The sequence below is a fragment of the Heterocephalus glaber genome, unplaced genomic scaffold (assembly GCF_053883595.1).
Source record: "Heterocephalus glaber isolate CG9 unplaced genomic scaffold, H.glaber_assembly_v1.0 deba00001463, whole genome shotgun sequence".
NCBI classification, from domain to species: Eukaryota; Metazoa; Chordata; class Mammalia; order Rodentia; family Bathyergidae; genus Heterocephalus; species Heterocephalus glaber.
The window spans coordinates 435,922-451,439 of NW_028258310.1; the positions used below are offsets into that span (position 1 = coordinate 435,922).

At 38.7% G+C, this 15,518-nt stretch overlaps 1 protein-coding gene across 11 annotated transcripts in view; it reads left to right on the plus strand.

The window, feature by feature from the left end:
• Sncaip (synuclein alpha interacting protein) overlaps positions 1–15,518 on the plus strand; it is a 151,399-nt gene that overhangs the window by 105,732 nt on the left and 30,149 nt on the right. For all 11 annotated transcript variants that reach the window (XR_015438804.1, XM_087180512.1, XM_087180509.1 and 8 more), the window contains 2 exons: positions 11,573–12,441; positions 14,011–14,190. Coding sequence is in view for 10 of the 11 variants with exons in the window: in XM_087180512.1 (XP_087036638.1) it covers positions 11,573–12,441; positions 14,011–14,190 (1,049 nt within the window). In the remaining variant the exon portion in view is untranslated. The remainder of the gene's footprint in view (positions 1–11,572; positions 12,442–14,010; positions 14,191–15,518) is intronic.

A 15,518-nucleotide genomic window follows, 5' to 3' on the forward strand; every position in this document is an offset into this window, starting at 1 on the left:
CATATTGTAAATGGTTACCAGCCACAGTCTTCTAGTGCTTCTGTATTGGACAGTGAAGGTCTGTTATATCAGTATCACGCCAACTCATTTTCTAGTTCTCTGCACTTTTCATCCTCTTCATATATTTGTGTTTTGAAATTTTAGTAATAATATGATACTGTTTTAATATCACCCTCCCCTAGTAGAATAAAAACCCGTTTGGGCAGTTGTGTCTTATGATATGATCTCCTGAGCATTGTTGCTAACTATATCAGACCTGTGGATGGTGGACGGACTAATGAATATGGGAAGATGTGAAAAGAAGCCTGGTACTTTGGGTTGGTATAATAATGGAAGTATGGACAGCTTGTGTTTTGCTTCTCTTCATTTGATTTGATGCCCTGATCCTTCAGTTACCTCTTCTTTCATCTGTGCCATCAATCTTTTTTCTATGGGGCTATGACTCTCATAATGCAAACATTCTTTACCTCCTATCTTTAAAGAAAAACTAATAAACCTCCTCTAGGAACTCCTGTTCTGTTTCTCTGCTCCTCTCTCCACCCCATTTAGAGCCAGTCTACTTTAAAGAGTTACAAAAAAATCCATCTCCAGCCTTCTACTTCCATTCACATGAAGCATTTGCAATATAACTCACTTGTCTGGCAAGGTCACCATTTTCATATTGTCAAATCCAGAAATTTCCATATGCTTGTCTTTCTTGGCCTCTGGGCAGTATTTGAAACTACTGGCCACTCCTTTCTGAAAACAGTCTCCTCTCTTGGTTTTTTTAAGGCCTTCCCTCTCCTCATTTTCCTCCTAACACTCTGAAATCTCTTTCTACTTTACAGTTCCTCTCCTTTCTTCACTTGACCTTTAAATCATCAGTCAGACTAAATATTTAATAGGACCCTCCCTCTTTTGAAACTTGAAATCTCTCTCCTCCATTCTCACAGTTTCAAATATGCTCCATATACATGCTGCTGCAAATCTCCACATTCTAGCCTCTTTTTAGAGACCTACTCAATATCTTCATTGGAGTCTCATGGAATTCTAAACAGGAGTTCTTCAATCCCCTCCACAGTGTGTTCCTCCTCAGGTTTCCCCCATCAATAAACAGTGCTCAGCTTCCTGAAAAATTTACTTTCTGAAGCCAGAATTCTCCCTCCCTCAGACCCACATCAGTTCATACTAGGGCCTGAGTCTTCTGTACTCCTGCAAAGTTTATTTACTGAAACTTGACTCCCAAGGTGATGTTAAACAGAGGTGAAGCCTTCAGGGAGGTTATTAGGTCATGAGGGTAGGGCCTCACGAATGAGATTAGTGCCCTTCTGAAAGAAACCCTTGAGAACTCTGCCACACACACACACACCCACACACACCCTATGAGAACACATATTTCTTTGTGATGCCCCCTCAAGGATACCTTATTTCAGTTAAAATGAAAACCACACACTTTTTGTGGCCAGGAAATCTCACAAATGTGTTGGCTCCGGAAACCTCCTCATCTTCGTATTCAGTCCCTTTCACTCTGGCTCACTTTGCTCTAGCAGTGAGAGCTACAGAATTGGCCAGATTCTCTTCTGCTTTAGGCATTTGTGAATGTGTTTTCCTCCACCCCAAATTAACTTTCCTTTCATTTTCCCCCTGAAACTCATATAATTGGCTTCTTGTCATCACCCAGGTCTTAGTTTAAAGGTCACCATCTTGATAAGATTTCTTAGCTCTTCTCCGTCCCAGTATCCTGCTTGTTTCCTTCAGAGCACTCTGAGTTTTATACTTTCTATTCATCTGTGTACTTGGCACTATTTTCTTTCATTCACCCCTGTACCTCTAGGACCATGTACACAGAAACTACTCAACAAATATTTATTGGCTGAATGAACCCTGTGAAAGTACTTTAGCCTTCCATCAATTCCTTTAACACTTCTAAACATGCTGTATTATATTCCTACATCTCCTGATTATATTAAAAAGAAATCACCAGCTGGAAGAACAAATTCTTGTAGTAAGATGAATCTAAATTTAAGATAACACCACTAAAGATAAACAAAATAGAGAAATTCTTCCATTCTAATGTTTTCAACAATAGTTTTTATTAAAAACTATTTTCCCAAACCTTGTTCCTAAACTGTAGCTTATTAGTAAATGATTATCTATCTGTAAGCAGAGAGCACGGTTTGAGGTTTAGGTTAAAGTGAATCTAAAATGAGTATGACCAGGTTTTCCCACTGGTTTCTGAGATTCCATGTGCTACATATGACCCAAATAGAGGAACTATGAATTGCATGTCTAGGGAATAATTTTAATTTTGATAAAGTAGTCCTCTAGTTTTATGGAAAGTTGGAATCAGGGAACCTCAATCCTGGTTGAGAAGTCAGTATGCTATGTACTTTTCCGCATAATACTTAAATTTCCTTGAGCTGTCATTTATCTTCAATTGAGACTACGTAACAACTGCCCATCCATCCTTCAGACTCATGAAAAATCTCTGATGGAATCATACACTTGCTTTGTGCCCAGAAACATAAAAAGCCTTTCACAAATATGTTTAAAGTTTTAGAAGAAATTTAAGGAAAATTCCAATTAAGAAATATTTTGTGGAATTCTTAAAATGAATTTGCATCTTTCTTTTGTCTTTTGTAATATTGTTCGTGAAGTGCATACTGACCTGCACTTGAGGACAGACGGACGATAGCTCTGCCACTCACCTGTCTTTTTTCCTCCTCCCTCTTTGCTTTGTTTACCTGCACCTGCCTGTCCTCTCCTCTCCCCAGCCTGGTAACTGAGAGCTGGGAGGACTTAGGCTACAAAGAGGAAGAGCAGGCTTCTGGGCAGGGCCAGTTCTTCTGTTTCTCCTTCCCTTAAGACCCTAAAGTGCATCCTTTCAAAGTAAGACCAGGTTTCCCAGACTCTCTGCTTCACTTCTCATGAGAAATAGGAGAGAAAAGCAGAGAACACTCTTGTACCCTAAAGAGTTGCCCACTCCCACCTCCTTTTCTTTGTCTTTTTGGTGTCTAAAGCTATTTTTTAATGTGAACACATAATTCATATTTAGAAATGAAATAAACAGCCCTTTGGTGGGCTACCAGTGGTGAGATAGGAAATAGAAAGTAGAGGTTTTTTCACCCTCCCACCTGCCTGCTCCATCTACTTCTTGTTCTGTCTTATAAGGAGCAGTAACTTGATGCTCTTTGTCCTTGACAGTCTATTGACACTGTAAAACATTGCCACCTTCAGTTAAAATTGTTAAGTTTGTGTCTGCAGGGCCCGAAGCCACACTGAGCCTGCTCATGCACTGTCTCGCTCAGCTCTGTCTGTTTGATACACCTTCTTCCTCCAGTCCCCCCAGTTGTGTCTACAATTCCACATGGGGAGGAAGAGAAAGAGGGGGTGGAATCCTGGTAAATGGGCCTAGCATTAACACAAAACTTAATTCACTCAGACAGCTAATGTCAATTGTGCTAATGTCAGCATGAAGGTTAGCATACTGAGGACAGAATAATTGAAAGCATGTACTTTCTTCATATCTACCAGTTGCTATTCAAAGGGCTATACTTTTGAAGCCCCAAGGTTTAAGGTTGTCAAAATATTGAGTCTGAATTCATGCCTCTTTGAGTGATAGGGCTTGAGTAGTGAATGACCTTTCACAGAACAAAGAAATGGCTACCAGTAGGCTACAGAGTTATCTGAACAGTTATCCACAATTCTGAGCAAAGTTGGGAATAATAAAACATAAATCTGACATATTCAACAACAGCCACTTGATATCTGTATCCACTTAGAGAGAAGTTGTTTAGAACTCAAATCAAGGAATCTTTTTCCATGGAATTTTAATATGCTAATGTGAAAAGATAGTTGACTAGCGTTATTGAAAAATAAAGTCCTCTGTACTTCCCTAAAACCTGCAGATACCCTCAGTAAAGGGTCTGTGGCATCAAAATGAGAGGAATGAGCAAGCAACCCCATGGGCCACTCCAGAAATGTGTTTCTCTCTCACACACAATATAATGCCCCAATACAATACTCCAAATCCAGAGTGAATTCAACCTTTTCTTGGATCAGGTTACACTGTAATCTCTACAGGAAGTACAAAAAAGAACCCAGCAAGTATTCTTCACTCCGACCCCAAACTGGTCTTCCTGTTGTCATGAGGTGGTAGAAGCCACCTGTCCTCACTTCTTACAGAGCCTGAAGTATTTGCAGTAAGTGGGTCCACTGTAGATTTCAATTTACATAGGATAAAGGAAACCTATGACTCTACCACTGACATTCTCAGACTTTCATAATGTCTTTTCTTTGGTGTAAAAACTGGAAGGAAATGGAATCTTAGAGAACACACAAGGTCTGTTCCTGAAGGAGCAAGGTCTTCAGTGGCTGTAGATGTATAGTGTATTGCCATGTACACTTTAAAGCAATAATATCTGAACTTGACCTTTTTGTTTCTCAGAGAAAATATAACCCATTTAACTTTTAATAAAAAGCATATTTTACTCTAAAGATATAAACCTGTTCTTTCTTTTCTCAGTGTCTCAAGCTAACTTTCTAATATGGACCAATAATTTCACTATTTAGAAGTAAAATAGTCATTTTAGGAGCCAGCATTGATGTTTAGTCTTAAAAGTTGGATCTGCTATTGTAACAGCAAACTATACATTATCATCTTAAGAAAATACTAATTTATCAGACCCAAGAGCCAAAGAGTTGTTCTGTGTCAACAGTCAGCTTAGCCTCATAATTATAAATTTGTGAGGATCTGGTAAAAACATGGATCCAGAAGAATTATAGTGTTTCATAGTGAGTCATTCAGAATAAAGAGCCCTGTTATTTGTAGCCATTACATACAGTCATAGAAATTTAGGGGTGGATCAGATCTTAGCAACTGTATATTCTAATCTCTTCATTTTACAGATAAGGAAACTGAGACTTAGAACTTATCACAGGAAATAGAGAAAGTACTCCAATATGCAGCACATCCTGTCAATGTCTCAGGACCTTCAATAGCTTACTAATGCTATTGTTCAAATGCTCAGCACAGCATGCTCACAATGTGGCAAGACAGACTTATTGTGACAGAACTCATATTTATGTATTTTATTTTCCATCTTTGGTGAGATATATTCCTTTCTCTCCTTCCTCCCTTCATGTATCCATTCATTGAAAGATTTACAAGTAAGCCCTGCAGTCTTCAAGGTACTGTGCTAGACAGAGGGCTGGTATTAAACACCAATAGATTCTTGAGCAGTGCATGCACTTGAGTAATTCTTAGGCGAAAAGATGAGACCAATCACCGGTGAATAGGTGTATCAACTTCAGAAATGCCCAACTCCAGGTATGTACAAGAATTGTCAGGGCACTGAGAAGCAGGAGCAGCTATTCCATGAGAGAATCAGAGGAAATGCATCAACTGGGTAACATTTGATGGAATCTTTGCAGTGTCCTTGAGTCTCAGACAAAGAAGACAGCAAGGCATTACAGGAGAGAGAAAACAAGCCCAGGAGTAGGTGCAATGAAGAAAGAACGTGATATATCCACAAAGGGTAAATTTAGCAATGGAAGGGTAGGAAAAATGAGTGATTTGATAATCCTGAGTGCTGAAATGAGAAGGTAAATTAATAAACAAATAAAAGAACAGCCACACACAATGCCAAAGAATTCAGCTATTAACTGGAAAGCCAGGATTTCCCAAACATAACAACTTTAGTATTATTTCTATAATGTATTTGTTATACCCAAGGTCTGACTTTGTTATTTTTGCTTTACCTGTATACCACTAATACTATTATTTAATATATTTTTCTAAAATGCTTACTTTTAAACGTATCTGTTTTTAAAATAAATTTTGTTTCACTGTTAGAAATCAATCTTACTTGCAATAAATTTATGGTCACAATTAAAATGGATGTGATGAACATAAAACATTCGCACTAATTCTTTATGAAAGCTGCTGAGCCTGAGGCCTGCAGTCTCATTTTCTAAAGGAAGATTTTGAGTTTTGAAGAGAAATTAGATTCCTTCTAACACCAAACAGACTCCTTAAAAGAATTGGAAGAAAGAGGCCTGAAAGATGAACAGCATTCTTATTCTGTACATCAGGGGTATTTTGTGTGTTTCCATCTAGACTCAGCAGGGATGTGCATGTTGCACATAGGGAAATACTGTTTTAGGAAGTACCAGGTCTTCTGAGGTTTTGAGCTTATTTTGAATGATAAAATCAGACCTGTCTGAAGAGGGGTGACTCAGGACTGAAAAGGGAGACCAGTGCAAGTGGGGAAATCCTTGTGAAGAGTGTAAGAGAGGGCCCAGCATGGCTCAGTCATGCAGTGAAGATGAAGAAAATCCAGGTTTAAGAGGGACTTAGGGTAAAGCCTAAGTCTGTGGTGTGTGAGCCAGGGGTGAAGGAAACGGATCATCAGTGTGTTGTCCAGAGCAAAGTGTTTGGGGAAGAGGAGAATGTGTGTGTGTGTGTGTGTGTGTGTGTGTGTGTGTGTGTGTGTGTGTGTGTGTGTGTGTGTGTAGAAAAGGAGGAAGTAGCAAGGGCACACAGAGGCGGGAGCTCTGGATTGGGATACGCTGCCCATCTTAAACACTTGCACATCGTAGGCCCACGTTAGTGCTTGTTGAAAAACAGCAGGCAGTTGAAAATTCCTTGCCGACATTCAGAGGCATCCCAAATGCCAGCTAGATTAGACGAGATTATTACAGCCTGTAAATCAGCATCAAATACACATCCAGTTACCTCCTGACCACTTTAGAAAATTTGTGACATATTCAAGTAGACAGGTTTAAGGCATATTAGACATATGTTTACTTCCATAAGATGCTAAAAATGAACCCATTCAACCAAAAATCATTAAGAACCTATTTAATTTAAGCAATTTGCTGTATGCTTTGAGGGACAGAGAGATAAATTAGACACACATATCATGTTCCCCTGTAGCTTGTAAAAATCTAAGATAAAATTCTCAGGGATTTAAATTTTGTTAGTATGTAAAGAATTTATTCATAATTTCCAAAAAGCAAATTTAGCCTCAAAAATCTTTTTAGTAACCGTACTTACTCTGAAATTTGGTAGAGGAACAATGTAACAAATTTTTGGTACAGTCAAAGAATTGGAAGTGAAAAAATTGGAAGTGAAAGTCTTGCCAATCTTTAGTAGCCTTTTTTCCTTGTCCTGTGGTTAAAGACCCATTTGCCTAGCTTTGGATAAATTAACTAATTGAATTTCATCTTTTGTACATATATAAAACTGACTTTCCTCTCACTCAAATATATAATATACTAATAACCTGGAGCATTTGTATGAAAGCCTGTTAAATACAGCTATTTTTCATGACTGAATTTTTTTCCTGGCAGTCAAGATACAGACTAGAAAGCACAGAATTCACCCTGCCACCCCCCCAAAAAAAGTCAGATTTGAGTAAGAGGAAAGACAATGAGCCTAAATCTTGGTGAGCCTTCTTCAGTTTCTAGACCCTTCTGTGGAAAGAAGTGTTTTCATAAGATTCAGACAGAATTCATCTCCACAGAGCGTTCTTAATGGCCCCTGTCAGAACAAAACAGCTGAGAAACATATGGTATCCATTTCCCTGTATCACTTGGAAAAAATTTCACATGTAAATAAAGCCAACATAAAAGAGTAGCCCTTTGAACTCATGACCTTATACAATACATAAATATATTGGTACAATGCACTCATTGTATTGACCTGCTAAGTCATGTGGCTGTATGTTTTTTAATATATTTTGAGATGCGTATTTTTAGAAGGCCCAAAGAAAGCAAGATAATTGGTAAAATATTAGCAAATATCATGCCTCATAATAAGTATGTATCTCAGAAATGTCTGTGAGTATGTTTTCCCACTATGTTTATAATTTTTCAGAAGGATAATGAGTAAAAACTAAAGGCATATTATACCTTATAAATTCCATGTTCACTATCTCTATTCTGTTTTATGTAAGTAAGTGATCATGTGTTCTGAAGGAAGAGAGAAAGCCTTGGCAGAAATTTCTGGCAAACATGAATTTCTCATAGTTTCACATTTTTAGAGAGAATGAAAACTTCTAAATTTATAGGGGACTAACTGGAATTAATCTTTGCCTTTACATATTTACATGTCATAAATAACTTTAGAAAATATAGCTTTTATTGGTGATTATCAGTGCTCAGAGTTTATTAGCAGGACTTTTGTTCCCTGTGAGATTAAGTTGTAAATCCCTCAAAAGGATTCACTGTGTGCATTTTTAAAGATTTAATGAATCATACAAAGTGAGATTCAAATTCACGTACTTGTATCTGTTAATTGTCTTCTTAGGCCAAGTACTGTATGCAACCAAGAACTCAAACCAAGAAAATGGGACAGAAGCAGCAGTCTGGGGCCATCTAGATACCATCCATCCCTTCTGGACATTGTCTGTTATATAATACTGGAGAAACCAGTTCTCTCTTCACAGCTCCTTTTATTCTCTTCTTAGCTTCTAGAATGCCGGAGCTAGAAAGGCCTTAGCAATGGACTGCAAATTGTACATTATCTGAAATTGCATTCCAAATTGTAGTCACTTTTAGGAAAAGAATTTAGTTATAGAACAGTGGTGATCAGAACACTCACTCTTATCCCCTCTGTCCTTAAAGTTACACTGTTGTAAAGTTGCGCTGTTGTTAAAGTTACAGACCTGGAAATACACACCTGTCTGCGGTCCTTTCATTCCTTGGCTGTGCTTTGTTACAAAGAACACACAAGTGTACTTCCTTTGGCCTTAGACTTTTCCTTACCTACAGTTGTCCAGAGCAGGAGACAGATAAGAGATCCCTAGGTGGAGGGCATGCCTTGAAATCTTTGATGGGGGATGGTAAACTAGGAGGAGAGCAGCAACCTATAAATCAGTGGCCTGCAAGCTTCCTAGGGTGCAGTGCTGGGTCATCTTTCATCCAGCAGAAGAGTATCCCAGAGAGGAAGCAGCACCATCACACATGAGAACACTGAGGCTCTTCCACCTCCCTGCCCCAAGAGGGGATATCAGGTGGCCTCACATTAAACCTAACTAAAAAGGCAATGGGTCTTATCTTTTACCTCCAGTGTATCTGGTTGTTTCACTTTACGCTCCAGCTCAAGCGGACACTACCATCTTTACTTGAACTTGGCACAGAAGTGAGAAAAAACTAGTCTGCCTACCCCATCCTTCTATAAATTTCTCTTCCTCCTCTTTGTTTTCCAGCTTTTCTATGTCAGGGAGCATTAAATCTTTTTGTGTGTGTGACAATTTTATTTTTTATTTTATTTATTTTATTATTTTTAAAATAAATTGTATTTTATCCCACTCCACTCCCTCCCCTTAAGCCCCCACCCCTCCCTATGAACAAAAGCTTTGTTTCCATTTTTTCCTTCTATTTTCACTTTTTTTCTTGTCCCTTCCTTTCTCTGTCCTTCCTCCCTTATTCTCCTTCCCATTTGAACATTTTCTGCCCTTTTCCCATTTCCCAATATATATTACACATTTTAGTCCTTATTTCCACTTTTGGTTTCTCACACCAGAGAAACACTGTGGTATTAAAATGTGTTTATTCCACTTAGGAGTATGGTCTCAAGGTCCATCCATTTAGCTATAAATGTCTGAAGCTCATCCTTCTTTATGGCTCAGTAGTACTCCATTGTATAAAAAAACCCACATCTTCTTTATCCACTCATTGATTGACAGGCATTTGGGCTGTTTTCAAGACTTAGCTATTACAAACTGTGATGCTATAAACCTGGGTACACATATATCGCTGTGTTATGATGTTTTTAATGCTTTGGGGAAGATATCAAAAAGAAGAATAGCTGGGTCAAATGGAACCTTTAGTTGTAGTTTTTTGAGAAGTCTCCACACTGATCTCCATATTGGTTGTACCAGTTTACACTCCCACCAGCAATGGAGAAGGTTTCCTTTTCCCCACAGCCCCTTCAGCATTTGTTATTGGGTGATTTCTTGATGGCAGTCATTCTTTCTGGAGTGAGATGGAATCTTAGCATTGTTTTAATTTGCACTTCATGAATGACCAGTGATATTGAACATTTTTTCATATATTTATTTGCTGTTTCTAATTCTTCATCTGAGAAGTGTCATTTCAGATGCCCATTTTTGTATTGGGTCTTTTTCTAATTCTTCATCTGAGAAATGTCTTTTCATTTCAGATGCCCAGTTTTGGATTGGGTCTTTAAATTAGGGGGGGTCTGATTTTTTTGAGTTCTTTATATATTCTAGATAATAATCCTTTATCCAATGACTAGGTGGTAAAAAATAGTTTCCCATGCTGTGGGTTGTCTCTTCACTCAGTTGGTGGTTTCTCTGCTGTGCAGAAGCTTTTTAATAAGATTAGGTCCCAGTTGTTGATTCTTTATAGTATTTTCCATGCAATCTGCATTTTGTTCATGAAGACTTTGCCTACTCCTGTGTCCTCAAGTGTTTCACCTATTCTCTCTTCCAGTTGATTTAGTGTTTCTGTTTTAATATTTAGATCTTTGATCCATTTCAATTTTAGGTTAGTGTATGGTGAAAGATATGGGTCTGGTTTGAATCTTTGACATGTGGAAAGCCAGTTTTTCCAGCACCATTTATTAAAGAGTCTTATCTTTCTTCCAGTGAAGGTATTTGGCTCCTTTGTCAAAGATTAGGTGGCTGAGTATGTCTGGAGTTGTTTCTGCATCTTCTAGTCTGTTCCGTTGATCCTCAGGTCTGTTCTTTTGCCAGTACCATGCTGTTTTTATCACTGTAGCTTTGTAGTATAATTTAAAAGCAGGGATTGTGATACCCCCTGCCTTGCCTTTGTTGCCCAGAATTGCTTTTGCTATTCTAGGTTGGCAGCATTAAATCTTAAAATGCATGTTCTATTGCAAAGTATGAGTCCACTGTGTTGTATCATATGCCAGAAAATACTGTGAGATGCTCCTCCCTAATGGTTCACTAGGATGTTTACTCTAGGCTGGGGTTAATTCAACTGTGATTTGTCTCTCATAGCCCATTCAACTCCTGACCACTTCATTCCTTTCTGTTTTTTCCCCAACCTCCAAATGGAAAGCTGCTGGGTCACCCAGTAGGTCACAGTTGGAGTTTGTATAACATTAAATAACTTACCCTTTCTTTGTATGGGACTTATTAAGCATAGAGCTGTGTGATTGTGGGTTTACATGTACATGTTTGAACATATGTATGCATATATCCCTTTTCTCCCAATTTAGTTTGGAAGTGTAACACAGCCTTCCATCCTCTAGTCCTGTGTTTTCAGGGTAGTGGCAAATACGGAAATATTGCCAGAAATATAGATCTATCCAGTGAATAAATCTAAGCATCTGAGTTTGCTTCCTTTAGCACTCTCTTTTTACCATTCAGCTACGTTCATTAATTTGGGCCCTGTAGATCATGATTTTACTGTAGCATTCACTGTGTTTAGTAGTAAGTTTGAATTCTTTATACTATGGACATGTATCCCCTTTAAGATATACCCTTACACAGGGGCATAATTTGAGCATAACTTGAGTGGATCATGTGTGCCTGCATGACCAAGATGTGTTCAGCATTCCAGTTTAACAGTCTCTCTTTTAATTTTTTTAAAAAAACAGTTTCTAGCTCTAGCTGGAATTGTGGTATCTCAACTCTCATTACAAACACACAGAAGCCCACAGGCATCGCTGATGTATACAGTAAGTTCCGCCCAGTGAAGCGGGTTTCCCCACTGAAACATCAGCCAGAGACTCTGGAGAACAATGAAAGTGATGACCAAAAGAACCATAAGGTGGAGTACCAGAAAGAGGGTGACCCCGACCAGGGCCCCCAGACTGAGGAGCTTGGCCCTGAAGATGGAGTTGGGGGCTTGCCCGGGAAGAGCTCTGAGCCTAGCTCTGCACTGGGCGAACTGGAACACTATGACCTCGACATGGATGAGATTCTGGATGTGCCTTACATTAAATCCAGCCAGCAGCTTGCCTCTTTTTCCAAGGTGACTTCAGAAAAAAGAATTTTGGGTTTATGTACAACCATCAATGGCCTTTCTGGCAAAGCCTGCTCTACAGGAAGCACTGAGAACTCATCATCCAACATGACACCATTTTGTGTCCTTTCTCCTGTGAAAAGTCCTCACTTGAGAAAAGCATCAGCTGTCCTCCGTGACCCACACAAGCTGTCCACTGGAGAATCTGAGAGTTCACCTCCTCCTATTAAATGTGGCTCTGCATATGAGCCTGAAAGCCAGAATAAAGACTTCTTAAACAAGGCCTTTAATGATCCACGTAATCGAAAAATTGAGAAGACAATGCCTGACTGCCAGCTCAGGGCCTTCCACGTGCAGTCCTCAGCAACAGAACCCAAACTGGATGAGCAGGTCAATGGTATGAACTGGACCAGCTCCCAAGGCCTGGAAGAAAGGAATGAGTATTTGAAAAAAGTAAAAAGCATCTTGAACATCGTTAAAGAAGGACAGATATCTCTCCTAGTGAGTATGCCCTAGTTTGGGATATATATTAATAATCTAAAGATTCCATTTTTGTCAGCTTTGTTCATAGAACAAAGGTGCATTTGTTTTGCTTATTGCTTAATCTTTACTTTTGGCTTTAGTTGGGATATGTGACCTTTTCAGTTTTAAAACAAAAAGTTAGAAGATTAATACAAGAAAAGCAAATGGCCATAGGAGGAGTTAGGAGGTTGATACGGGGAAAACAAATGGCCGTAGAAGTAACGTTACTTCATTTTAACTTTGCATGAATTCAACTGAAATGAAAACATTTAATCTAAAACTAAAACAAAAAAGAGAACCCAATACTTTCTTTCCCTTGAATGTTAATAGCACTGTTTCTGCTTTTCACATGGTTTACAGGGCTCTTGCTCAGTTATTTGCTAAGATGTCAATTCTCTGCTCATGGCGTACCCTACCAGATATGTGAACAGAGTCTTCTGTTTTAGCCTGATCATTATTCAGAAATGTTGGACCAGGATATTTGAAAAGCATTTGCAGATAGACACTTATCCTAGAGCTTGACTGCCCTGTGACCCATATGGAGTTTTTACTTAGTTCCAGCTCTGCATGTGTAAGGAGCACAAAGAAGCATTTCCAAAGAGCCTGGACACAGAGTAACAAGATGTAAGAAAAGCCTGTTCTGCTTAGGCACAGAGAGAGCTTTACCAAAATAGCACTCCATCTGCCTCCATTGTTATATTCTGGCTACCAGATATGAATCAAACAGTAGCAAGCCTGGGCTCATAGTATGATGCTAATTAAACTCACATTCAAGAAAATCATTGCATTTTGGCAATGTGACTGTAATTAGTGTGAAACCACACATAGATAAAGTACAGTGCTCTTGGTCTATTATCACAAATATTGTTATACTAGGACAATATGTTTAAACAATTTTACCAAATATAAGTGATAAATTTTTGTCTCCTGCAAATGTCTTTTCCATGTTTTCCTTGTTCTTCTAATTCTGCTTGCTTTTTCTTTTCTTGTGTTCTTGCCATTTTTTATGTTTCCCAAATGCTAATATTGCTCACTTCACCCAACAGACTCAACCACTTCATCTTCAAGGGACTACATTTCACTAGAAGTGAGAAAAACCAAAGCCAGGTAGCCTCCAGATGTCCCCAGGAGTCTCTGGGGTGGTAGTGTCCAGAGATACCTATCAGAGCCCTAGTAGCTATAGTTATGTAGTTGGTAGTCAAAGCCAGTTCTTGACAATTCTATACCAAGAAAGTAGGTCCAAACAAGTATTTTGTTCATTCTACAAACGTGCAACAGAAAGTGAAACATATCCCCTGCCCTTGAGGACTCAGCAGTCAGGTGGAGAAGTCAGAGAGCAAACCTTCCTCTTGCTATAAATGTCACTGCAGTTCAGAAAGCCATCATATGGTAACAGATTTATAGAATGGAGCTCAGATTTACTAGATTCCCACACTGCCACCAGAGCTTCTGTAAGCACATTTCTTCTTCCCATTGCTCACAGCAAAACCCCTGCAGTGTCTTGTTCGGTTTATTGACTTAAATTTTCTGATCATACCATTTATACAGCCACACCTAGCTGCAGACAACCTGGACAAAATTCATGATGAAAATGGAAACAATCTGCTTCACATCACTGCATCCCGAGGACACGTGGAATGCCTGCAGCACCTCACCTCACTGATGGGGGAAGATTGTCTCAATGAGCGCAATGCTGAGAAGCTGACCCCAGCAGGCCTGGCCATCAAGGTGACTGTCAGGGTCATTAGATTTCTATTTTTTAAGATTGCTTGTGAGAAGAAGTGTTGGAAGGGAAAGACAGGAGAGTGATTTATCAAGCAAACAGCAAATGAACATGGTACATGTAAGAGAGGAATTATTTCAATCACTCACTGCTTTGAGATTTTGAGACTACATTCCAGTTTATTGTCAGTGAAAGTGAGCTCCAAAGCAGCCAATAGAGAGAAAGGAAAATGATGTGTTATACTGCTGAGAACTTTTGTTATTCGTGGTGATTACAGTTTAGATTTTTAACCACACCTGATCTATCAGAGACTATGTTAACTTTCTCCTAACGTGAGAATCATGACCAAGACAAATAAGAAAAAGGTGCATTTTAAGGGATGCTAGCACTTGGGAGTATTTCAGATAGTAAAGTGGGCTTTTAATAGATCAGGTCTGAAGTTTAAATGTCTTTAGGAGAGCTGTTTAGAATATCAGTGTGGATTTCACACTTAGCTCTTGCAGAGAACAATGTGCTGTCAAAACTGCAAACTGGATTTATAACATGGCACTGAGTTCCTCTGTAAAATGTAACATATCACTGGAAGGTTAGGGGGTAACCTAAAATTACTTTTAAGATCTTTGGAAAGCAAATGTGAAATACAGTCATATTAATTAAAAAGCCAGAAGTGATGTAAACATAATGCATCTTGAACTTCTGCAAATACTTGGCTTTACATAATAGTTTATCTTCTTTTTTTTGGTACCAGGGATTGAACTTGGGTCCTTAGCTTGCGAGGCAGGCCGTGGAACCACTGAGCTAAATCCCCAGCCCAATAGTTTATCTTCTAAAAGCCAAATATTCATAATTTTTTATAAATGGACTTATATTGCTAATGATGAGGGGAACTTGCTAAAGAAACCTACTGTGAATACGCAGAACATGTTACATTCAAAAAACAATCCACTATTTTTCCCAATATATGCAAAGGTAATTTGTATATCTTTAATTTGTTTACCATTCAATAAAGTTTTATGTATTAAAAACATGTTCTATCTTATTTAATTTGGCTCAGTGGTAAAGTATGACTTCAAAAATAGTATGGAAAATATTTCTTTTATAAACTAAGAATCTGTGATCCTGGTAGATATCATTTTCCTCTGGTTATGAATGGTGTTATGTCAAATCAAGAGCTGTACTGCAGCAACTGTCATGAAGAAAGAGATCAAATGTGAAGGAAAGCTCAGTAGACTGAAGTTCAACAGTGAGTACCAAATCTACCTGGTGCTGTGTGAGGTGCTAGCTTCTGAGTAAGACATGGTCCCCTTATGGAGCTGAGCACCTGGGGAAAGAC